The 24,072-nt window shown below is 42.5% G+C and overlaps 2 protein-coding genes across 2 annotated transcripts in view; one reads left to right on the top strand and one right to left on the bottom strand.

Annotated features, from left to right (window-relative positions):
- Positions 1-2,525: 2,525 nt before the first annotated feature.
- LOC310732045 (uncharacterized protein) overlaps positions 2,526-24,072 on the top strand; it is a 195,052-nt gene continuing 173,505 nt past the window's right edge. Inside the window, exon 1 of the mRNA XM_083552238.1 lies at positions 2,526-2,617. Within this exon, the coding sequence (XP_083408364.1) occupies positions 2,585-2,617 (33 nt within the window). The 5' untranslated portion in view covers positions 2,526-2,584. The remainder of the gene's footprint in view (positions 2,618-24,072) is intronic.
- cskl (c-src tyrosine kinase-like) overlaps positions 14,691-24,072 on the bottom strand; it is a 28,935-nt gene continuing 19,553 nt past the window's right edge. Inside the window, exons 5-13 of the mRNA XM_083552449.1 lie at positions 22,416-22,635; positions 20,467-20,560; positions 19,830-19,895; positions 19,646-19,745; positions 18,823-18,913; positions 17,569-17,642; positions 17,264-17,459; positions 16,718-16,804; positions 14,691-16,276 (exon numbers count right to left, since the gene is read on the bottom strand). Coding sequence (XP_083408575.1) covers positions 16,094-16,276; positions 16,718-16,804; positions 17,264-17,459; positions 17,569-17,642; positions 18,823-18,913; positions 19,646-19,745; positions 19,830-19,895; positions 20,467-20,560; positions 22,416-22,635 — 1,111 coding nt within the window. The 3' untranslated portion in view covers positions 14,691-16,093. The remainder of the gene's footprint in view (positions 16,277-16,717; positions 16,805-17,263; positions 17,460-17,568; positions 17,643-18,822; positions 18,914-19,645; positions 19,746-19,829; positions 19,896-20,466; positions 20,561-22,415; positions 22,636-24,072) is intronic.

Here is a 24,072-nt window from a genome sequence, read left to right as displayed (position 1 = left end):
AACCAGAGAACCCTGAGGAAACCCACACAGACATGATAAGCACATGTGAAACTCCACAAAGACGTTACACTCTGGCCACTCTTTAATGGTTAGTCCTTCGTATACCTGTATATGTTTTCATACATGTTTGGTAGAAAGATTTAGAATGAAAGTAATGTACTCTATACTAATTACAGGCTCATATTGGGGTTGTTGTAAGGTTTTATAAAACCCAGGAACAGCTTTAGCCTGATTTTAGATATTGTACTAAACTGTTATTCCACGAGCAGTTGAATCATTACATCTGAAGTCGTTCATGTGAGTGCAGTCAGGGAGAAAAGCAGAACTTCATCAAGTCCAGGACTTTTTAAAAAATCATCGTAAGCTTCTGCTGTCGATCCTTTATTCGTTTCAGTCTGTCATGATTGCTATAAATCCCCTATATGAGAGACTTATTAAATTTTTTTCAATTAATTTTTATATATGCAGCACTTTTAACAATGAACACTGTCTCAAAGCAGCTTTACACAGATAATGCGTTGATAAAGAATGAATAAGATGTTCTTTATAAGTGTCAGTTTGTCCATAATGAACAAGCCGGTGGTACCTGTGACAAGGAAAAACTACCTGAGACGGCATTAGGAAGAATTATTGAGAGGAACCAGACTCAAAAGCGGAACACATCCTCATCTGGGTGGCACCGAATGTCCATTTTAGAGATCTCCAAACTACATTTTGAAAATATATGGTAAAATGTAGCATCTATTTTCGACCCACGGCTCTCAATCCAGTTTGGTTTTTCTCCTTTTTATAGAAAAAGGGTCTGAGCTCCTCTGCCCTATAAAAAATGTTCAGCTTCAGCGTTTTTGAATAATTAGCTGTGTTGATAAGACCAGCGCTGGACCGATGATGGCAGATCTTACTGGAATTTGCTTGCGGTTTATTAACATGCCTAAATTACTGGCAATAACAAAATGCCGGGCTGAATCCAAGTGGATTAACCCACGAGTTTACACATGGCTGCACTGGATCTCAGCTAAAATGAGAAACTGGACCCGGCAGGACACCGTTATGGCTCTATTTCAGGTTTTTTCTATTATAATGCACAGAGAGAAATTATGTTTGTGTGTGTATGTCTATAGTGTGTAAAATGTGTGTGTTTAGGGGTACATGTGTGTATTCTATGTGTATGTACTGTATATGTATGTGCATTTGCATTGTGTGTGTGTTCATTGTGTGGGTGTGTGAACCTTAATTGGATATTGTGTGTATATTGTGTGTGTGTGTGTGTGTGTGTGTGTGTGTGTGTGTGTGTGTGTGTGTGTGTGTGTGTGTCAGTGGGTATTGTATATGTGTATACAGTGTGTGTGTGTGTGTGTGTGTGTGTGTGTGTGTGTGTGTGTGTGTGTGTGTGTGTGTGTCTGTGTCAGTGGGTATTGTATATGTGTATACAGTGTGTGTGTGTGTGTGTGTGTGTGTGTGTGTGTGTGTGTGTGTGTAAGGCTGTGTAAGGCTAGGTCTCATGTTGGTTTGGAAGCCCTAGGAGCCCTCAGCTGGCTCAGACAGAGATCTCTGTTGGCATGTTGTGTGACCCCTGAAGGCTGGCACTGAGCACGAGGGAAAAGCGGGGTCACAGGAGTGAAATATTCCCAGGGGAAATGCAAATCGTCCCTGACAACTGGTGCAGAAAGCATGTTCTCCCTGACTTCAGGACCTGATATTTCACAAAGTCAAACGGAACATGGCAGCCGCCACCCCGGGGTGAGTTTTGATTAGGTTATTTAAAGAGGTACGGAATAAACACACCCACTGAACACACAGCGGCGTGCTGTTACCGGATGGACTCAGGACATGGATTTGCGTGGACTGATTTTTTTCCTCCTGGTTCACAAACCTCTGACCGCCTCCTCCTGCAAACAGAGAATTGACCATCTGATGTCACACGGCAGAACGACATCACGGGCTGAGTAGGGCACATCCAGGCAATGTCACAGAGACTTGTGGAAGGAGGAGGAGCTCTGTCATGACACCTTCTGTAGGTGGGTGTGCACTACAGCTGACGAGATCAAATCCGAATGGTTATAACAGTCTATCAGTACGGATGGCTGAGTGATGTAAGAGGGCAACTCAGTCTTTCTGACTCATCTGATATTTTCATGCTTGCCAGTGTTTTTGGATTTAACCTCTGCTCATTGTGCATGATAACAGGATTATTCTAATTCCCTTGAGATTTGGGATGTCAAGGATTTTTTTTCCTCTTCTAAAACTATTCCCAAATGCTTGTCCTTTTCTGAATCATCTAGGGTTAACCAGAAAGAAAAAAAAGGGCTTATGTATCAAGTGTTTTTATTACTACTTGAATGAAAAGAATATTATTGGAAATAGGAAGTTGGAAGTGTGAATACCTTTCATTTATATCAGAGTCTGTAAACGTATCCGATGTATTCAGTAGAGGAAACTAAGGATCTCCTCATAAGATGCCTGAGAAGCTCTTTAGGGAGAAAAAATGCAATGCCTCCTCTCAGGTCTAAGTCAGGGAACCAACACCAGCCATTAGGATTACACAAGTCAGTGCACTCTTAGTGCCGGTCCCAACCCCGGATAAATGGCGAGGGTTGCGTTAGGAAGGGCATCCAGCGTAAAAACATGTGCCAAATCAAACATGTGGATCATGAATATGGATGATCTGCTGTGGCGACCCCTAATGGGAGAAGCCGAAAGAAAGTTTTAGGTTCCCTGGTGGTCTAGTGGTTAGGATGCGGCGCTGGTTCGATCCCCGGTCAGAAAACCTATCCTAGCCATTAGGGTTGCACAAGCCTTAGTGCCGGTCCCAAGCCCGGATAAATGAGGAGGGTTGCGTTAGGAAGGGCATCCAGCGTAAAAAATGTGCGAAATCAAAGATGCGGATGATCCGCTGTGGCGACCCCTAATGGCAGAAGCCGAAAGAAAGTTTATTTCTTTTTCCCTGTCACCTCTCTTCACTCCGTCTTTTTCTCTTTTTCTCTCTTTTTTTCTCTCTGTTGAGTTAAACATGCTCCTGAGGTACCAGTGATCAATGCTTGGTCCTGCATAAACGGCCTGGGGATCTAACGGCCTGGGGATTCATTACGGATATATATAAAATTATCTTGTAAAGGTTCCTCAGCCAATGTCCATTGTTAAACGCACTATACAACTAAAACCTTTACATCCGGGTGCAAAAGGATCTCCTGTGTCACACCTACAAGAATTTTTTATATCTGAGATAACTCAGTGTCATGTATATTGGAAAAGAAACACCGGCGTGAGACATATATGAAGCGCAGACAGGCGATGACGTCAATGCCGAAGAATAACCTGTCAGTTGAAGGACTTGGACATGCTCCATGCGCTTATATAGATATATATCACCTAGACGGATGATGAGCTCTTGTCTCCAAGGACAAGTGCTCCGTAAAAATACGTATGGAAGTGAAATTGGAGCAGCCACGCAGAGTTCCTCTACACATCACACAGAGTATAGGGCAAGGCACCGTGCAATACGCTTCACAAGCACACGGACACATGAGAAGGGATTTTGAATTGAGGTTTGGAGAGGCCCCTTGATGTGCAGATAAGAGGGAGAATTAGCAAACCACTTCACGGTGAGCAAGGACAGAGCCGTAACTGGGTTACATAAGACAATAACACTCGAGTGAACGAATCACGAGGGGCGAACCGAAGAGTCTGATATCCAGCCTAATGCAGAAAGAGTGTTTAAAAGAGAGATAGAAAAAGACAAGAGAGAGAAGAAGAAAGAGAGAGAGAGAGAGAGAGAGAGAGAGAGAGAGAGAGAGAGAGAGAGAGAGAGAGAGAGAGCTCAAGGGCATGGTGATGAAAAACAACACAACCCCAGTCGTAATTACTGCCACATCACCCACTCAAGCCCTTAATGAGACTTGAGGCCAGTGGGGAAAAAAACTGTCCCAGCACTCAAGCAGAAAATAGACACAAAACTACACTATTAGATCAAATCACTGGCCTCATCCTTCCCCAAACCACCGGGTAGTTAAACACACAAACACGGCTAAAGAGAGAGTTAAAATAATCACAGCCGAATCACACACAAATTCGCCTGAGTCGGAATCAGAATCAAAAACTCCGTATTTCCTTCCATGGTGTCTGCGTTTCTTCAGGAAACAGTTTTTTAATTATAAAAAAAAAGGCAGAGTGACTACGTGATGATTTCCTGTTCTCATTTTCAACACTGCAGTGATGCTCTGGGCTGACGCACATGTCGGAGATGCAAATTCAGCCGCCTGTGAGCGCACGTGGTAATTGTGAAGGCATCAGCTGAAACCCTGTCGTATTTATAGGGTGAAGTGTAAGCTCTCTGTGTGTGTGTGTGTGTGTGTGTGTGTGTGTGTGTGTGTGTGTGTGTGTGTGTGTGTGTGTGTGTGGGAGGGAGGGAAAAGACACGTCTGTCTGGCAAGCAGGAAGGAAGGGTGTGTGTGTGTGTGTGTGTGTGTGTGTGTGTGTGTGTGTGTGTGTGTAAGCGAGCGAAGGATCGAATGAAGCAGACAGAGATGTGAGCGACATGCCGAGTCCACCTGAGGCAGCAACACTTCACAATGGCACTGTCAGTTCTTTAGCACTTCCCGGATTTTTATGGCTTCAATGACATGATTTCGCAGTGCAGTCTTCATTTTTAGCTCACGCGCTTCGAAAGAGGGTCACTAAAGATCACTTTAAAGCACTCTGAGCTTACTTTGATGGTTCTGAAAGCTTTACTGAATGGACACAATTATTGGGAAACCTGAATTTTGAAGGCATATGAGATTCTTTCGCACAACTCCCACAAACTCAGAGGTACACAATTGTAAAGGATGTTTTGGCTTTGATAACATGACATTTTCCCTTCACTTAAACTAGAAGATCCAAACATGTTCCAGGGAAACAGTGCTCCTGTACACAAAGCCAGCTCCATGATGCTGGAATGAAAGATCTTGAGTGGCCTTCCAAAAGATTTATTAGGATTAATTGGAACACTGACTGCACCCCAGGCCTCCTTACCTACAGACAAATCAGCACATGACAAACACACTCCAATATCTAGTGGAGCATCTTCCCAGAAGAGTGGAGGTTCTTATCAAGTCAAGTCAAGTATATTTCTATAGCGATTTTCACAACAGACATTGTTTTAAAGCAGCTTTACAGAAATCAACATCAAGGTGAATGGTGTGCATTTATCCCTGATGAGCAGCCATGGCAACTGTGGCAAGGAAAAACTCCCTTAGATGTTATGAGGAAGAAACCTTGAGAGGAACCAGACTCAAAAGGGGAACCCATCCTCATTTGGGTGACATCAAGAGTGTGATCATAAATCTTTCAACAATACAGAACGCTGGGGAGTGAGAACTAACATGAGTACTGGAGTATAAGATAATAATTAATGTTCTTTCTACAGTCTTATACAGTCTTTATGGTTATAAAACTAGGAGCTACTGAGCTCAACATTTGTGATCATCACAGATCCAACACCAGCTTCTCCATGCCAGAGCCTTTAAACACTCCAGGAGGTCCAGTGTCAAAACTCCCCACATGTAGTGGGATCCAATTGGCACTGATACGTCTCTAGATGGTACGGGATGTTTGCGAGCTCGGCATCTACTTTTTCAAAGGTCCATAATCTTCATGAGGTGGGTCGTGACTGGAGCTGGCCAAACATCAGGATGTTATAAAATTGGAACTACTATATACTGTACATACATTTCTTCTACGGTATGAGTTCACCCTCCAAGTCTATACATGCAATATATTAACCTTATATGGATACTTCGGAGTGAGTCATTTGTACAACTGGAGGTATCTCACATTTCTGGTGTTTTTGTTCTTTTTTTGCAGACGAGTATAATTCTTTCCCCAATAAAGAACAAAACAATGATTTCTATCCTTTCATGGAACATCTGCAAATCATTTACAATCATATAGCATTTGGCAAAAGCGCTTAAAGTCTCAAGCAATAAATACATCCTGATACTGGATCATTAGGTCACAGACTAAAAATACCATCAGTCTGAAGAACACTGGAGAAAACGTATATAATGCAATTACGAGTTGCCATAGAAACAATATTGCATTCAACCCGGCGCATCAGTTTAAACCAGGTATTTGTATTGTATCTGGACCAATTCAGCCACAGAGTTGAACATGAATCAACCTTCTGACCAGTCAGAACTGAGAATTCAGGAGCACTCAGGGAATAATTTCAACAGATCTGCGATCTCCTCTGAAGCTCTCGAACCTTGTGTGTCATTATTACAAACCTGGTTTCACTTTTTGGCAAATTGTGACAAATGCAAACATAGCAGAGTGTAAGAATTAAAATTCAGCACTTTCTGTCTTGTTTGATACACACACAAACACACTCTAACACACCCGCTTAGATGTTCAAGGAGCTCAAAGCTGATTAGAAGCTGCTGCTCAAGTTAATAAAGATTTAGGTAGCTTTTAGGATTATACAGTTTCATTTGACAGTTTATTTTTTTTTACCCCACATGGTGTTGAAATCGATACTAAATCTTTTGACACTCATAATGAGATGATTCTAAAAATAAAACCCCACCAGGCAGGAAACTACTGTCAGATTCATGCTGTTCATTCTTTTGAAAAACCCTCACGGCAGATTTTACAAGCCGGGATTAAGCGACAGGGTGCTTCCATTTCACTGTCTGGCCAATCGAAGTGTTAGGTCCACTTTACTTTTGCCCCCAGATTCCCAGCCGGGAGCAGCTGTCGCACTTTAATCTTCACAGCTGCAGAAGATTTTGCCTTGAGAGAGCGGGTCTGGATCGGACTCGATCCTTCATCCAGTTTCTCCTGTGATGTCTGAGTCACTTAAATAAATATGATGTCGCAAAGGAAACCTGAGGGTTCTAAGAAGTGGAGGGATGAATGTGTTGGTCTCGGCTGAACTCGCTGATATCTGAAAGTTTTTAAAGTTTTAAAAAAAAATCTAGGTCATGAGTTTATCTAATGTATACAAAAGTTGGCAAATGTGAAACAATCAAGCAGATTTCTTTAGTCGTGGCTCCTAACCAGTGGTCCTACCTCTTACTGTGGTAAGACATTGTTCAAAGACTCGCCACTGTCATGGTCTTTTTAAACAAAGATAGCATGCAAATGTATTTTTTTTTTTATTAATTTCAATTGAATCTTCAGGCATAACATTATGACCACCTGCCTAATATTGTGTTCATCCCCTTTTGCTATCAAAACATGACCTGTCAATCATCAAAAGCATGAAATTATTCAGCAGTTTGAGCTACAGGAGCTCATCTGTTGGATCGGACCACACGGACCAGCTTTCACTCCCCAAGTGCATCAATGAGCCTCGGCCGCTCACGACCCTGTCGCAGGTTCACCACTGTTCCTTCCTTGGTGCACTTTTGATAGAAACTGACCACTGCAGACCAGGAACATCCCGCAAGAGCTGCAGTTTTGGAGATGCTCTGACCCAGACGTCTAGACGTCACAATTCCTTACACTCGCCCATTTTTCCTGCTTCTACATCACTTTTGAGGACAAAATGTTCACTCGCTGCCTAATAAATAAATCCAAACACTAACAGGTGCCATGATGAAGAGATAATCAGTGTTAGTCACTTCACCATTTATAATGTTATAATGTTATTCCTATTCGGTGTATTTACATTTCAAAGTCATAATTTAGATGCCATGAGAAGGAAATCTTGAGAGGAATCAGACTCAAAAGGAAATCCTCATCAGGGTGACACCGAATGACCTTTCATTATAAGTCTGCCAATGTCCATTTTCATGGTTCTTGAGTTTAACCTTCCACAGTAACCGAGTCGATCTTTAGACTGTTCATGTGGAGAACATCCTCAGCTGCAGTGAATGGTTTTCAATAGAGATTGCGACTTTCGGTGGCTAATTTTTATCACAAGCTTTTTTCGAGCATCTATTAGGAAACAACTATGTATTTGTAACAATGTATTAAACATACTATGGGATCGTTTTGACTGAATGATGAAACACCTTTACAGAAAAGTGAAAAGACCTGCCTTCTTTTTACTCGATTGGTATACATTCTAGAAAATTATATATAGAAATGCATATTCATAAACATGAACCAGGACGTGTCCAAAGATACAGCTCATCAATAAAAAATAGGTTTAAAGCTGAAAATATTGCCAAATATTTATTTTCCCTTCATTTGTTTATGCAAAAGGAGATTTGAACTTCTAAACAATTATGTGCTTTTATCAGAGGAGCTTTAAATAAGAGGTAAAAGCAAAGATTTCCTTTCTGTAATGCTTGGACCGGCTGCTTTCAGGTTGTCCTGCAACTCTTTTCAATTGCCTTCTTTCTTAATTTAACTTTAAACCGGTTTTCCTGACAGTGATGTTCACTGTCTTTGCTATGGCTTTGTAGCTTGTTCTGTTCAAATCCTATTTAATAACATTGTAATGACACCAGGGAGGTTTTTGTATTTTTTTTTTTCCACAGGTTTTAATTTCCTGTCACTGGAGATTATGTGGCGCATCCCATCCACCAAACAAAAGTCCCCATAAATGATCTGGTACTATAGAAAGCTCCTTTGCAGCTTGAAGTTTCTTCAGAGCTCCTGTTTTAGACGTTCACTCTTCTGGTCTAATATCTAGCAAGACAATGTATCACGGCTTTTCATCACAGTTAACTGTAATGCTGCCATCAAGATAGCCACGTTTATTTAAAGTGTAGGCATGAACTGGGTCCTGGAATGGCATTAGGAGTGGGCAGGTTTGGACTTTTAATCGGAATAGCAATTCCTTTAGAAGCAGGTGGGAGTGGAAATTAATTAAAGACAATCCCAGGTACTCCTTGTGTTTTGTCGCTGTGTGAGCTGTTAATATCAGTAGAATGCATGACTTGGTTCTTTGAATCTTGTACATTAAAATGAACATTTTTTTATTTTTTATTAGTCATTTATTTTATTTTGTTGCTTCAAAAAATAATAAATATAAAATCCCCCAACACATCTACATACAAGATCTTTGACTATAGTATATGTGTATATGCGCGTCATGTGACAAAAGAACAAACGACTCGAACTAGAGGACTCATGAGATTAACTTCTCAAATCTGTTTCTGTGTAATACACCGCATAGTGTATATGGGGGACATGTGACAATATAACGAATGACTAGAAGAATCAAGAGGTAAACTACTCAATTCTGTGTCCTGTACACAATCTACAAAGATTTTGCGATGATTTGCTCATGAAAATGAACAAATCACTCTTTGAGGCTACTCATTCTTGTGAGTCAAATTGAAGACTCCAGCAAAATAAACGTATCTTACATGAACACCCTATTACTGTTCCAGAACAATGTCTCATGTTTTGACCACTGAAGCATGAGTCCATATTAACCAAGGCAGCAGAGGACACAAATCAGGAACATCGGAATGGACATCAGGGCTGCCACAAGACATAGCGTAAGAGCACATGAACCAAACACAAGCCAAACAACTCAGTCATGGAAATTAAATACAAAACATTGAAATACACTACAATTGTAGACCCAACAGATGGCTGCCTTCCAAAGGATGTGAAGTGAATTTTTTTTTATCAAGCTGAAGTCTCGCCAGGCCTCAGTGAATAAAGTCAGACCAGGGTACAAGCCTTTGGGCTGAGCTGCCTCTCTTATGTAAGCGCTTCTTTGTTAGTGGTGCTACATGCACATCACCGTCTTCGTGAACACGAGCCAAACACAAACCCAAGATAGATCACTGAAAGCCAAATTTTAGAGCAGCAGCAGCAGAGAGAAAAAGTTTAAAAGAAGAGCACTAATTAAGACAAAGAAGCTTTAAAGATCTCGGGGGGCGGATCCTCTGCGTCAAATCCACTCCTGTTGTGCCGAGTCGGGCTCTGCTTATGGACAGTGAGTCATCCGTTTAGTGTCAATCCTCTGCAAAGCCGAGGCAGCTAAAAGATCACATTGGGGGGGATTAAGCAGACATGATGATTTCTACACCAAACAAAATGACTGCATGTACAGCTCAGGATTTAATATGGGTGCCTGGATCCTCGTCGAAATGAACGACTGAGGCTTGAGGATGGAAAGATTTTGAAAATGTTTGCGGATAAACATACCAATCGCCAAACTTTTGTCTATATAGTGTAAATCTGGACCAAAATCTGTCATTAGCTTTCCAATAAAGCGAAAGTCAAAGAGCAGACAAGTTGTTCAGGGTCTTGAATAAAACAAGACATAAAGCGGAAACCGTATCTCTGTAAACTGGTATCTAAAGACACAAGACAAAAGCACACAACAGAGCTAAAAACAGTCGTAGCTCCATCGCTTTGTTCATCAGCACTCAGCGTGGTATCACTGGAACAGCGTCAGACTCGAGTAGGAGGTGTGACGCCGAGTTCTGAGGCAAGAATTTGTGTTGGGATTTGTTTGGAGGATAATACGTGAGGAATAAAAACAAGGCAGGGTGGTGTGATGAAGCGCAACATGAAGCCAAGTTACTATTACCACCCTGGAGTTGATTACTTACCCACTGCGGTGCATCCTGCCATTTTTTATTCCTCTTTATACCACAATTACTACAACTGTCAACTTTTTAAAAGAAATATTTTTGTCCTTTAAATGTTACATTTCATGGTGTAGAATATTCTGTTATCTGTTACATTATAGCAGCAATACACATCCTGTTCTTCACCAGAATCTCTTTTCGGACTTGACTGTAACACAAACTTTCCTTGAAAGTGCAGACTCCTTAAACAGTTTCTATACCATATCACCAATTAGACATTTTATTAAACATCGTTAAAGTGGAGCTCTGTGTGGTTTTACAGAAATTAGGAACGGTAAAATTCACATCGGTGCATCAGCATAAAAGTTGATGATGTGGTGCATCAATTTAAAAAGTGTACATCGGTTAAAAGTTGTCATTTGTATCGCAAAGCATCGTTTTTAAAATATTTATATTTATATATAGATTTATTTATATATAATGTTTATTTTTTATATTTGCATCTGTGAAAAAAAAACGATTTAGTTATATATAATTATTAGTAGATGTGCTATACTATTATTATTTAGAAAGTGCAATAATATGTGACCAATATTTTATATATAGAACGATAAACTCCTCTCTAAACTGTTTCTCGAGCGTGTTCTCTCAGCACCACTTCTGCTTCGTGAATATGACGCAACACTACGGAGACCGAGGCGTGTCCTGAGAGTCACATAGAATACAGATTAACATGGCAGAGGTAGAGCTGTAACTTCCTGTAGATATTCTTTTTAAATAATGATGAAGATGGGTTTCCTTTTGAGTCTGGTTTCCCTCAAGGTTTCTTCCTCATACCATCTCAGGGAGTTTTTCCTTCACCACAGTCGCCACTGGCTCGCTCACTGGGATAAACTTACACTTACAAGGAACAAACGTATATGCGCTAAACTTAAATATTCTTTTATACAACTTTATAACTGCTTTATTTCAGTAAAGATGCATTGGGACAATGCCCATTTGTTAAAGTGCTCTACAAATGAATTAAATTGAAGATGATAAGATTGATAGGAGTTCATGGTCCTAAACACTGCAGTGGACACCACTTTTCCAGTAGAAGACTGTGATTTAAAAAAATGTATACAATATTTACCTCTGAGAAATTGTTTCCCTCTATAAGTTTCCATTTCCCTAAAAAAACAAACTTCAGGAATCAGTTCGTATACATGTCATGGTTGATGGGAATGAGTGCAAACTTTTCGATTTTCAAAACAAGGCTGGAAAAATCTAGGGTTCCATCAGAAAGCAAGTCGGATCAACACCGCTCCAGTTCTGTCACACTAGCAGTAATATATAACAACTTCCAGAACACTGGACATTAGCGATCTGAGGAAGAACTTCTGAGCTAGTCCAATTCCATTTTAGGCCGTTTCTGAGACTCCCGACTCAGCCGTTTTGGATTCCCAGTGGCCGACCGCATCACACTTTCATCACACCTCACACAAGAAAATCAAGTGTGAGAACTTGTTTGGTGCAAGCACCCAGAAATAACTCCTCACCAGACAAAACACAACGTCTCTGCACCTGTCAGCCGCAAAGCGTCCCGGCACGCGAGTGTGTCTGCGCTCGAGTGGTGCGTGGGTGTTTTGAAGAACCCAATTCCCTATGAACCCTAATTCCCATGAAACTAATTCAAGTCAGAACATGAAGGTATGAATCCTTCAGGACTGGAGTAGACACTTACTTTATGAAAGCTTTTTTGATTGACAGCTCAGTGGCCCAGTTTGGGGTTGCCTCGAATGTGGGTCACAGATAATAACAAGCTGGAATTCTTAAAGGAATTTGAGTTTCATAGTATATTAAATCCGTTTTGAATAATGTGCTGCTAATAATGAACATTCTCATTAATAATTGTCATAGTTTTTCATTTGTGGGGTTACAGATTTCACTGGAGGTTAAAATCCGAATTGGGGCAGGTGTCAATATTCACAAACCATCGTTTGTAGTGAAGGAAAGGAGGTGTGGCCTTTGTAGCTGTCAGTCCTTGTGCAGAAGATGTGGCCTATGTCCCTGTCAGTCCCTGTAAATGCTGGATGGCCTCTGTAACTTGTTCCTTAGGTGAAAAAACGTGGCCTACAGTACAATGTCTTCGCCAGTCTTAATAAATGATGCATGAGACTCGGTCCCTGTATGTATCAATTTAGAAGGTGTGGCCTGTTCCCATGATGGACCCATGGCCTCTGCCATTCCTTGTGCAAAAGGCATGACCTTTGTGCCTGTCAGTATTGTGTCCACAAGGCGTGCATCTTGGTGAAAGATGCATGGCCTCATAACAGTCGTTCCTTGTACAGGAGGCACGGCTTTAGTTCCTGTCAGTCCCCATATAGGAGGTGAGGCCTGTCTCTGGCAGTCTCAGTGAAGAAGGCATGTGTTACATTGAAGGTGGCTTGGCCTCTGCCCTCTTAGTTTCTGCAAGGGGGCACAGTCTCTTTACTAATCAGTTTTATTAAAAAAGGAGTGGCCTGTTCCCCTGTCAGTCTGAGGTATGACGTCGGTCTTTGTCAGTAACCCTTTAGAAGTTGTGGAATGTCTCTGTCAGTCCCGGTGAACTCTGTCATTCCTTGAGCAAAAAGAGTGGCGTTGTGCAGGAGGTGTGGCTTAAGGCTCCGTCAATCTTGGTGAATGACACATGGCCTCATAACTGTTGTTCTTGTCCTCGTTCCTGTCAGTACCAATTTAAGAGGTGTGGCCTATCCGTTAGTCCACGTGAATGACACATGGCCTCTGTAAATGTTCCTTGTGCAGGGGGCATATCCGTGGTGTTGGTTAGTACTCATTTAGGTGGGGTGGACTCTGCCTCTGTCAGTCTTGTTGAGGAAGGCATAACCTCTGTCTGTTACAGCTGAAGGATGTTGAAGGAAGCATGGCCTGTGTCCCTCTTAGTCTCTGTGATGGGACAGTCTCTTTACTAGTCAGTTTGATTAAAAAAGGAGTGGCCTCTGTCCTATCAGTCCTTGTACAGGGTTGTGGCCTCTGCCACTTTTGGCGCTTGTACAGGAGGCATGGCCTCTGCCCCACCAGTCCTTGGCAAATAGAGGTGACCTTTGTGATAACCTGTTCCAGTCTGTGGAGTATCTGCTGTCAATCACCAAAGGAGGTGGGAACTGTTTTCAAAATACTATCACATCATATAACATCAGAAAGGAATCATTTGAAATTATGGGCTGTTTTACTATTTATTCATCAGTCACCACATAATCCATGACGTATGGAGAGCGCCTCGGAGGCACAAACACATCGCCAAGGTTTTTATATTTATATATTTGGTGTAAGTTTTATTTAGTAAAGTGAGAAAAGTTACTAGATTGCCAAGTGCCTGCTGCTCCCCCCTACCTCCTACACTCTCCGTCTCTCTAACACACACACACACACACACACACCATGGGCCTTTTTCACGATTTATTTATTTATTTGGGATCCTTTATAGTCGCGAATTGCAAATAATTCCTCTCTACTCATTTATCCTATTGTATACATAGACCTCACACCAGCACATCTACGTGGCAAGCACAATAATGCACTCGGACAGTGCACGTACAGAACATCTTCACTGTGTTTTGTGCACACATACTGTAGTCAAGCTGGAACAGGTTTGTGTCTCCTAGTTAAAGTGAAAGAATAATTTCATACTACAGCATCCAATAACAATTTACAATTGTGTGCCTTCACCTTTGTGGTAATGGTTTGGTGAAGGCTTTGGCTGGGAAAAAAAGGTGCCTCAATACTTTTGCAATTAGTGTATATAGAGAAAACTTAAACGGTGAGCACTGATGGATGAGGCATTGGACTTCCTGACAGGTTCTTAACATTGCTTTTGTTTAAACCTTTTATTGTAGGCTGAATATGTTTTTTTTTGCTCAGCTTTATTGTTCCATACAGAACAATTCATCAAGTCTTGTTGTTTGCCAGACACAACATTACTGACTGCTGGGGGCGGGGCTTAATGAAGGGTCATTTGTATGAAAAGTATCAACTGATTGATTCTCAAAGCATACAATCACACACACACACACACACCCCCTGGAGTTATTAACCAAGAGTGTCACAAGGTCAATTTCCAAGTATGTTCTCTCCTCATTGGTCTCTCTCTCTCTCTCTCTCTCTCTCTCTCTCTCACACACACACACACACACACACACACACACACACACACACACACACACACACGTGTGTGATGGAATGATTTATTCGTAATCATGGCAGCATAATCAAACAATGAACATTAAAAGCACTGACAGATTAACCTCAGACCTCTCTCTCTCTCTCTCTCTCTCTCTCTCCATCACTCCCTCGCTCTCTCATCCGTCAGCCTCCGCACGTCTGTCAGTTGAGTCGTCTTCGCCTTTTTTCAGGTTTTCTTCTTATTTTAAGTTCTTTAAATACATTTTAATATAAAACAAGCTCACGCATGAAGAGTTCTACCGTATTCAGATACATCCACCCCCCGCTTCCCCCAGGGGTTTATGGGTAAAACTGCTTTGTGGGTCCTGTTTTGGGCCGACGTAGTTTGAGCTCTACTGGGAAATGCATTTATGAGTGTGTGTGTGTGTTTATTTAACAATATGTGTGTGTGTGTGTGTGTGTGTGTGTGTGAGAGAGAGGTGTATTTGTGCATCGTTCCAGTTCTCTGCACTTGTCCCAGGTCAAATGTTGATTGACGTGAGGAGACCGAAAATAAACACAAAGTCAACAACAACGGAAACAACAAGAAAAAGACGATCGTTAAAAAAAAAAACCTGAAAAAATTAAAGGAATAAAAACAATTCCAGAGAAGGGGGACATAAGAGGCATCAGTCCTGCCATCTGGAGGCACTCAGGCACAGAGCGAATACCTCACACACACACACACCAAGAAGGAGACGCATGCAGCTAGAACTTGTGCCACATGACACGAGAGAAAGGAAGGAAACAAAAAATCTGGGAATAGAGGGTGTAAAGGAAGGAAGGAAGGAAGGAAGGAAGGAAGGAAGGAAGGAAGGAAGGAAGGAAGGAAGGAGAGAGAGAGAGAGAGAGAGAGAGAGAGAGAGAGAGAGAGAGAGAGAGAGAGAGAATGCACCTGACAATACAATGAAGAAAAGGCCAGCCTTTCTCCTGTTTATGTCATTGCAACTGGTAAAGAGAAAGAGAAAGAGTTGGAAAAAGAGAGAGAAAGAGAGAAAGAAATAGGGGGAGGGGTGGGGGCACAAATACTTTTGGGCAAAATGGTATCAGCATGGTGTAATAAAAAAAATGGCAGGGCACCATTGGGACACGACATGCTTTCCCCATCTCTTTCACTCACTCACACGCACACACACGCACGCACGCACACGCACGAACGCGCACGCACGCGCGCGCACGCACGCGCACACCTAATAAGCTTGTGCTCCCCACAGAAACACAGCACGAGTGTGTCCAGATTAACAGTCCCAAAAAAAAAACAAAAACAAAAAAAAAAAACCCAAAGAAAAACAATAAAAGTCCCAAAGACGTATGAAAGGACAAGTTGGAGCGACGGCAGCCCACAGCGCCGCTACCCGCCCTCGCCACCTTCTCCTGGGTGAAACGCTTGGGGGTGGCGCCCCTCCTCCACTTCACAGGTAAAGTTCTTTAGCTCTGATGTGCTGCAGCTTCTCGCGCAGCATGCGGAACGAAGGCCGCACCGCCGGGTCCAGGATCCAGCACTGCTTCATGAGGTCGTACACCACAGCGGGGCAGCCGTCCGGCGCGTCCATCTTATAGCCCTTCTCCACCCGCGGCACCACCTCCTTCAGGGGCTACACACACACACACAATGCTTTAGTTATACAACAACATATCAAAACCAGAATCTCTATCGTGAGAATAACTCTCAAACGCTGTACAACTACTGTGACGTGCACGAGAAAAGGAGAACTTTTTCATGCGATCGATCCATGACACATTCAGACCCACCTGAAATCTTCTGCCTGGATTATTGAAACCTTTTAGGGTTTTCAAAATGGTTAGCAAATCAGCCCATTCCACATTTAGTCCCTATTTGCTATTACAATAACTTCCATTCTTCTGAGAAGATGTTCCACTACATTTTAAAAAGTGTGCTTGTGGATATCTGTAGAGATATTGCCCTCTAGTGGCCAACAAAATACTTTAACAACTCCTACGCGACAGTTTTCCCAGTTTAGAATAAAGCTGAAATAATGTCGATCGGTCAAAAACGGCAGGACGAGGTCTCTTACAATTCTAGGGTAAGGCACACGGCCGAAGGAGTAGATCTCCCAGAGCAGGACGCCGTAGCTCCACACGTCTGACTTGGTGGAAAACCTCTGCGGAAAGAAAGTAAAAATAAATAAATAAATATAAAATACACAGTATTGAATATCAGACTGGACCGATTTCTCTCAATCTCAGGGGCGTCTCTGTTACTGTCAAAAGTGCAGACATTATTTATTAAACCTATTATTAGGGATCGTTAGTTAGGTGGGATCAAACTGGCAAATAACTGATTAGTCAACCGTTATTGAACTTCATCACAAAAATGTTTTTTTATATCAATAAATATTAAGAGAGATGAAAGACATGCATTCAAACTGCAACAAAGAGTAACATAACAAAATAAATAAAAACAGTACAAAAAAAAAAATTCAATTAACAGCTCATAGTGTCAGTGAATAGCCTCTAGAGGACGCTCTCGTACTGTATAACACAACCTTATTGTGTTTCTACACACTGCAATGAGCATCATTTCTATTGTTCTCTGTATTATATGCAGTTGGATATAAAACCTTCTCTCGCAGTGCTTCAGGTGACGTCCATTTGACAGGCAGTTTGGCAGTGTCCTGAGTGGACGACGCTTCCTTAGTCAGACCGAAGTCGCTCACTTTAGCGATGTTGTCCTCGGATACCAGAACGTTTCGTGCCGCGAGGTCCCTGTGCACAAAGTTATTGGCCTCGAGGTACTCCATCGCCTCACACACATCACTGAGAGAGAGAGAGAGAGAGAAAGAAAGAGAGAGAGAGGCAGACGGAATATAAATAGAAGAAAACAGTGCCAGAAAAAAAGTTTCTGTATGCAGGCAGCAAAACTCACAGTGAGAATTTGAGTAAGCAATCGACCCCAAGCACAGTACGACCTCGAGAGCGCAGATAGTCCACCAGACTGCCCTGTTACAGAGAGAGAGAGAGAGAGAGAGAGAGAGAGAGAGAGAGAGAGAGAGAGAGAGAGAGAGAGAGAGAGAGAGAGAGAGAGAGAGAGAGAGATGGGGAGAGAAAGTGGGTACAAGAGTATTGAGGTGAGAGAGTAAACAGAGTAAGAAATTGTAGGAGATATCGTGACAGAGAGACGGGCAGAAAAAAGGCAGAGTGGGAGAGCAGCAAAGGAAGAAGACAGTGAGACAGGGGGAAAGAGTCAGAAATAGAGAGACAGTGAGACAGGGGGAAAGAGTCAGAAATAGAGAGAGTGAGACAGGAGGAAAGAGGCAGAAATAAACAGAGACAGTGAGACAGGGGGAAAAAGTCAGAAATAGAGAGAGAGTGAGACAGGGGGAAAGAGGCAGAAATAGAGAGAGAGTGAGACAGGGGGAAAGAGGCAGAAATAGAGAGAGAGTGAGACAGGGGGAAAGAGGCAGAAATACAGTGAGACAGGAGGAAAGAGGCAGAAATAAAGAGAGACAGTGAGACAGAGGCAGAAATAGAGAGACAGTGAGACAGGGGGAAAGAGGCAGAAATAGAGAGACAGTGAGACAGGGGGAAAGAGGCAGAAATAGAGAGACAGTGAGACAGGGGGAAAAAGGCAGAAATAGAGAGACAGTGAGAAAAAGGCAGAAATAGAGAGACAGTGAGAAAAAGGCAGAAAGAGAGAGACAGTGAGACAGGGGGAAAGAGGCAGAAATAGAGACAGTGAGACAGTGGCAGAAATAGAGAGAGACAGTGAGACAGGGGGAAAGAGGCAGAAATAGAGAGACAGTGAGAAAGAGGCAGAAATAGAGAGAGACAGTGAGACAGGGGGAAAGAGGCAGAAATAGAGACAGTGAGACAGTGGCAGAAATAGAGAGAGACAGTGAGACAGGGGGAAAGAGGCAGAAATAGAGAGAGACAGTGAGACAGGGGGAAAGAGGCAGAAATAAAGAGAGAAGGAGAAGGAGTGATACAGCGAGATAGTGACAGAGTGAGAAAGGGAGTGGTACAGTGGATATAGAGAGAGAGAGAGAGAGAGAGAGAGAGAGAGAGAGAGAGAGAGAGAGAGAGAGAGAGAGAGAGAGATACACACTGTGATAGAGAGACGGAGAGAAAGCGGATGGACATGTTGGAGGGTTTGATGAAGTGTGTGATGTCCAGCGCTCACCTTTGACATGTACTCAGTGACAATATAGAGGCTTCCTCTCTCCTCCACGATCACTCCCAGCAGCTGCACCAGGTTATTGTGCCTCAGCTGCCTACACACACACACACACACACACACACACACACACACACACACACACACACACACACACACACACACACACACACACACACACACACACACACACACACACACACACACACACACAGACAGACACAGACACAGACTGAGTGAAAATGATAATATTCATACTGGGATCAATTAAAACCCCAGTTCTCTTTCCCAGTTTAATATAGATTCCATAAAAAAGATCATTGGAAGCGAACTGAAATTGAAAATTTGTACTGAATCTTTAAACATCCCAAATTCGTTTATTTGACAAACACATCATTAAGATTTTAAGCAGCAAGACTGTGTTACTAGAAGTTTTATAGTTCTCCTGTCTGTCTCGGGGTTTTGTCTACATGTCTGTCTCTTAGTCTTGCTTGTGTGTATCTGTCTCTCAGGCATGTCAGTCTGCCTGTCTGTCTCTCGGCCTTGTCAGTCAGTCTGTCTTTCTCTCGGTCTTGTCTCTATGTATATTCGTTTCTCTGTCTTTCTGTCTCTTAGCCTTGTCTGTCTGTCTCTCTGTCTTCTCAGTCTGTCTGTTTATCTGTCTTTGTTTTGCCAGTCTGTCTTCTTGGTCTTGTCTGTCTCTCTGCTTCTGTCCCTCTGCGTTGTTTGTCTTCTAATTCATATGATATACTTGGAAACAGTTGTGAATCGACTCGCGTTTCACAATATCAGTAAATTCTCGCTCTGAGCTGAAAAAGAGAAGACTCACGTCATGACTGAAGCCTCGGCGATGAAGGCCTGCGCTGTGGCGTCGTGTTTGATGCACTTCACGGCCACCTTGGTCCCTCTGTAATCTCCCACCATTACATCTGTGAAAACACACACACACACGTTACGCATGTCAAAATACTGTTTGTACACACACTATGATGAGATGAGCTGGATTGACACACCTCCAAACTCTCCTTTGCCGATGCTCTGAATGAGTTTCAGGTCCTTCCTGTTGAGAGCCCAGCCACCTGTGGACATCAGAGACATGTTTACTACACACACCCTGAACACCATGACCCTAAACATGAACTCTGACCTCATTACAGTTTTGCAAAACATAATAAAGCTGTAAAAAAAACCCCAAAAAAAACCAGTAAAATCAGGGAGTGTTGATCGAACACCTGTAGCGTGTGCTGGCTGAGACTCCACATGGAGCTCAGGGTGAAACCGGAAGGTTTGTAACATACAGACCTGCGTCACCGTGACGACCAAAATATAATAATTTTGCATATAAATATTTGTATTTACAGCTATTACAATAACTCAAGCTGTCACCATGGTGATGTAGTGACACTGACTCTCAGGATATAAAAAACAACAAAAGATTTTCCTCCTACGATTCAAATCAAACGCTTGTGTGTGATGTCACAAAACTGTACCGTTCGCAGTACAAATACAACAAGTTCATTTTGCTTTTATATAGAATGTAAACGTATATAAAGATTTCTCTGAAATCTTGATCTGGAAAAAGCAGCAGGACGTTTTAAGAAAATGTGTGTGCGAGTGTGTGTGTGTGTGTGTGTGTGTGTGTGCACATACTCCTGGAAAACTCATCCTGCGCTGCTACTGTTCCCTCCATGAGCTTTGGTTTGATCAGTCGAGTACACAGTCCATCAGCGTCTTTGGTGTAATGCTGCATGAGCAAACACACACACGCACACACGGGGTAAAGTCAGGTTATTTTGTATAAACAGACTTATTTCCCTAAAAACTAGGCTGAAAGATAAAGAGAGAGAGAGAGGGAAAGAGGGAGAGAGAAAAACAGACAGACAGAGTGACCGATTGAGAAAGAGACAGACAGAGACAAACAGACGGTCAGAGAGACAGACAGAGAGACAAAGAGAGAGAGAGATAGAGAGATAGAGAGAGAGAGAGAGAAAAACAGACAGACAGAGACAGAGTGACAGATTGAGAAAGAGAGAGATAGAGACGAACAGATGGTCAGAGAGACAGACAGAGAGAGAGACAGACACAGTGAGACAGGGAGACAGTGAGACAGACAGAGAGAGAGAGAGAGAGAGAGAGAGAGAGAGAGAGAGAGAGAGAGAGAGAGAGAGAGAGAGAGAGAGAGAGAGAGAGAGAGAGAGAGAGAGAGAGAGAGAGAGAGAGAGAGAGAGAGAGAGAAAGAGCGGTTTCTCCGGTTTTGCACTGGTAAGCATAATTCAGTTTAAATGTTCATGCACGATTCCTTTTTCTGTAGTTTTACTCTTCCAGCAGATGTCAGTAGAGTAAAGACTGTGTGTGTGTGTGTGTGTGTGTGTGTGTGTGTGTGTGTGCATGCATGCACGTTCGAGAGAGACATACACATGCACGCTTACACACGCCAACAACATTCCAGCGACTCTACCTCAGGCACTAATGACACGAAGATCTAGAAACTGTTTTGTGAGAAACAAACATCACGTACAGAGCTGTCATAATAGCCAGATCGAGATTTATATACCGTCTAAACACACACACATACACTGAAGTGTTTACTGGGATGGTGATTAGAGAGCGAGAGAGTGTCATAAGCAGCTTGATGCAACAGGCATCGGACAGGGTGGGGGAGAGAAACAACGAAACAAAAAAAAGGAATGCATGGAATCCTCGAGCAAGACGAAATACATAAAGGGCAAGTTAAACACACACACACAGTCATGGGAGATGACTAGACCGGGCGACGGTCCGAGAAAGTAGCAGCGTTGAAAAGAACTGGTTTATGAGAACAAAACAGAGCTTATTATAATTTCCTTATAAACCACACACACACACACACACACACACACACACACACACACACACACACACACACACACACACACACACACGTCATTTTCCTTTATTGTTAAAAACGGACAACGCATTCAAGTGTGTATACTGTACACTAGCTAACTGCTAAACTGACAGGATTTTTTTTTACACTAAAAAAGCTAGCTAAACTCAGCTAACCACCAACATGAGCTGACAGGAGTTTTCAAAATCCAAAGCCACAATAGGATACGCTACATAGACAAAAGTATTGGGACGCAAATAAATATTTCTGTGTCCAAAAACCTTTCGCCCTATAGAATATTGTTTATTTCCCCTCCAGCTACTTCATGCTGATTAGCTAATGGGGTCTGGATGTGGAACTCTTCTCCTGGTAGGACTCTTCAACTGATCCAGAACGCAGCTTCACGACTTATTAGGTTCTCCAAAACCACCCCACTGCTAGCGTTCCTCTGATGCTTGCTTACAAAGCCAAAAACAGACCCCCCTCTATGTCTGAGCTCTTCTCACCCCACCTTGCACCACGCTTTCTTAACCGCCACTCGACTGCTCCCAGCATCTCTCCAGGTACAAACAAGACATGCTTCCAGAATCTTCTCTGTTCCATCACTAAGGTGGTGCAATGAAATGATCTTCCACAACATTTCTGATTTCTACATCTTCTAGCTGATCTACAAGTTTTGACGGTGTCCTAATAAACCAGCATCAGAATGTTTAACGTCTTAGTCGCTCCTCACCTCCACCAGCTGCATGAGATTTTCAAAGTACTCCTCCTCGTCGATGGAGAGCTTGCCGTTGTGGTAGATGATGCGGTAGTGCTCCACTTTGCCCTCGCAGCTCACACACAGCGTGTAGTCGCCGGGGTAGTTGGTGCTCTCGCGCACCAGGAACAGCCCCGTCTCCGGGGGGTAAAGCAACCGTTCGGCCTGGTCCCGAGTAATCTTTCCATGGAACCATCTGGAAAAAATAAAAAAATAAAAGAGTAAACACAACTCTGTCACATATACGTTGTGGTACTTGTGTCTGGTGGGAGTTAATTAGTATAAATGTTACATGCAGTGCTGAAGAGACTGGGGACATGTCCACAATATTACGTTATTCGTTTCGTTTCATTTTTTCAATTTTGAAAACGGCGTTTTTATCCGAAACGATGACGCATTTTCAGTCGTTGCTGTGACGTTTCAAAGAGCCAGAAAAGTAAATAAACGGCAGGTGGAAACATCTTCTGAGACGAAAAATTAGAACAGGAGGATATTATAACAAGAAATGGAGACCAAATGTGGAATGGGATGTTAAAAAAAAAAAGTGTATATTGGAAAAAAGTGGCAGTTTAAAAAACCCCATGAGAACTTTGAATCTAAAAAAATAGACCAAAGAAATGTGTGTGTGTGTGTGTGTGTGTGTGTGTGTGTGTGTGTGTGTGTGTGCGCGCGCGTGCGTGTAAACATCATTGGAGATGAAGCAGACTGTCTTTAGCGGATGAGTGTCAGGTTTCTCTGAAAGCTGATTCCCCAAAACAACAAGAGCTACTGTAATACACGGTATTGTAATCATTACTTAATCTAATACATGCAAACACACACACTAGGAAAAAGAGAACAAAGGAGACCAGGGGATGAGAGGAAAATGAATCATGGAGGGAGAGAGCGAGAGCGAGAGCAAGAAAATATATTAGAAAGAAACGAGAGATACACAGGGAGGAAAAGATATGACTGATGCAGGAAGAAACAGAAGGAATTTTGTAAGAGAAACAGAGACAGAAATGAGAGATGCTGAGATCGAGACAGGGAGATTCAGAATGAGAGAGAAACAGAGAGAGACAGAAATGAGATGGAGGAAGAGAGAGAAACAGAGAGAGACAGAAATGAGATGGAGGAAGAGAGAGAAACAGACAGAAATGAGAGATACAAAGAGCAAGACAAAAACGGGGGATTCAGTAAGAGACAGAAACAAGAGATACAGAAAGGAGGGATTTAGTAAGAGAAACAGAGATCGAGACAGAAACGGGGGGTTTAGTAAGATAGAAATGAGATGGAAGAAGAGAGCGAAACAGAGAGAGACAGAAATAAGAGATACTGAGAATGAGACTGAGGGAGATTCAGAATGAAAGAGAAACAGAGAGAGACAGAAATGAGATGCAGCAGGAAGAGAGAGAAACAGAGAAAGAAACAATAAATGCAGGAAAAGAGGAAAACAGAGACAGAAGTAACGAACACCGGAGAGGGAGACAGAATGAGAGAAGGAGAAAGAAAGAGACAGAACCTGTGAGATGGATCATTAAGAGGTGTTCAGTATAAGCATCTTACTGCACTGTAATAAACTCTGTGACCAAGTGAGAGTGATGTGGCCACAGTGGCGCACACCTCTCTCTCTCTCTCTCTCTCACTCACTCAC

Source organism: Silurus aristotelis (genome assembly GCF_946808225.1).
Source record: "Silurus aristotelis genome assembly, chromosome: 10".
Taxonomy (NCBI): domain Eukaryota; kingdom Metazoa; phylum Chordata; class Actinopteri; order Siluriformes; family Siluridae; genus Silurus; species Silurus aristotelis.
Note: the sequence above shows the minus strand (reverse complement) of the source record. Positions and strands in the feature narration are given on the sequence as shown.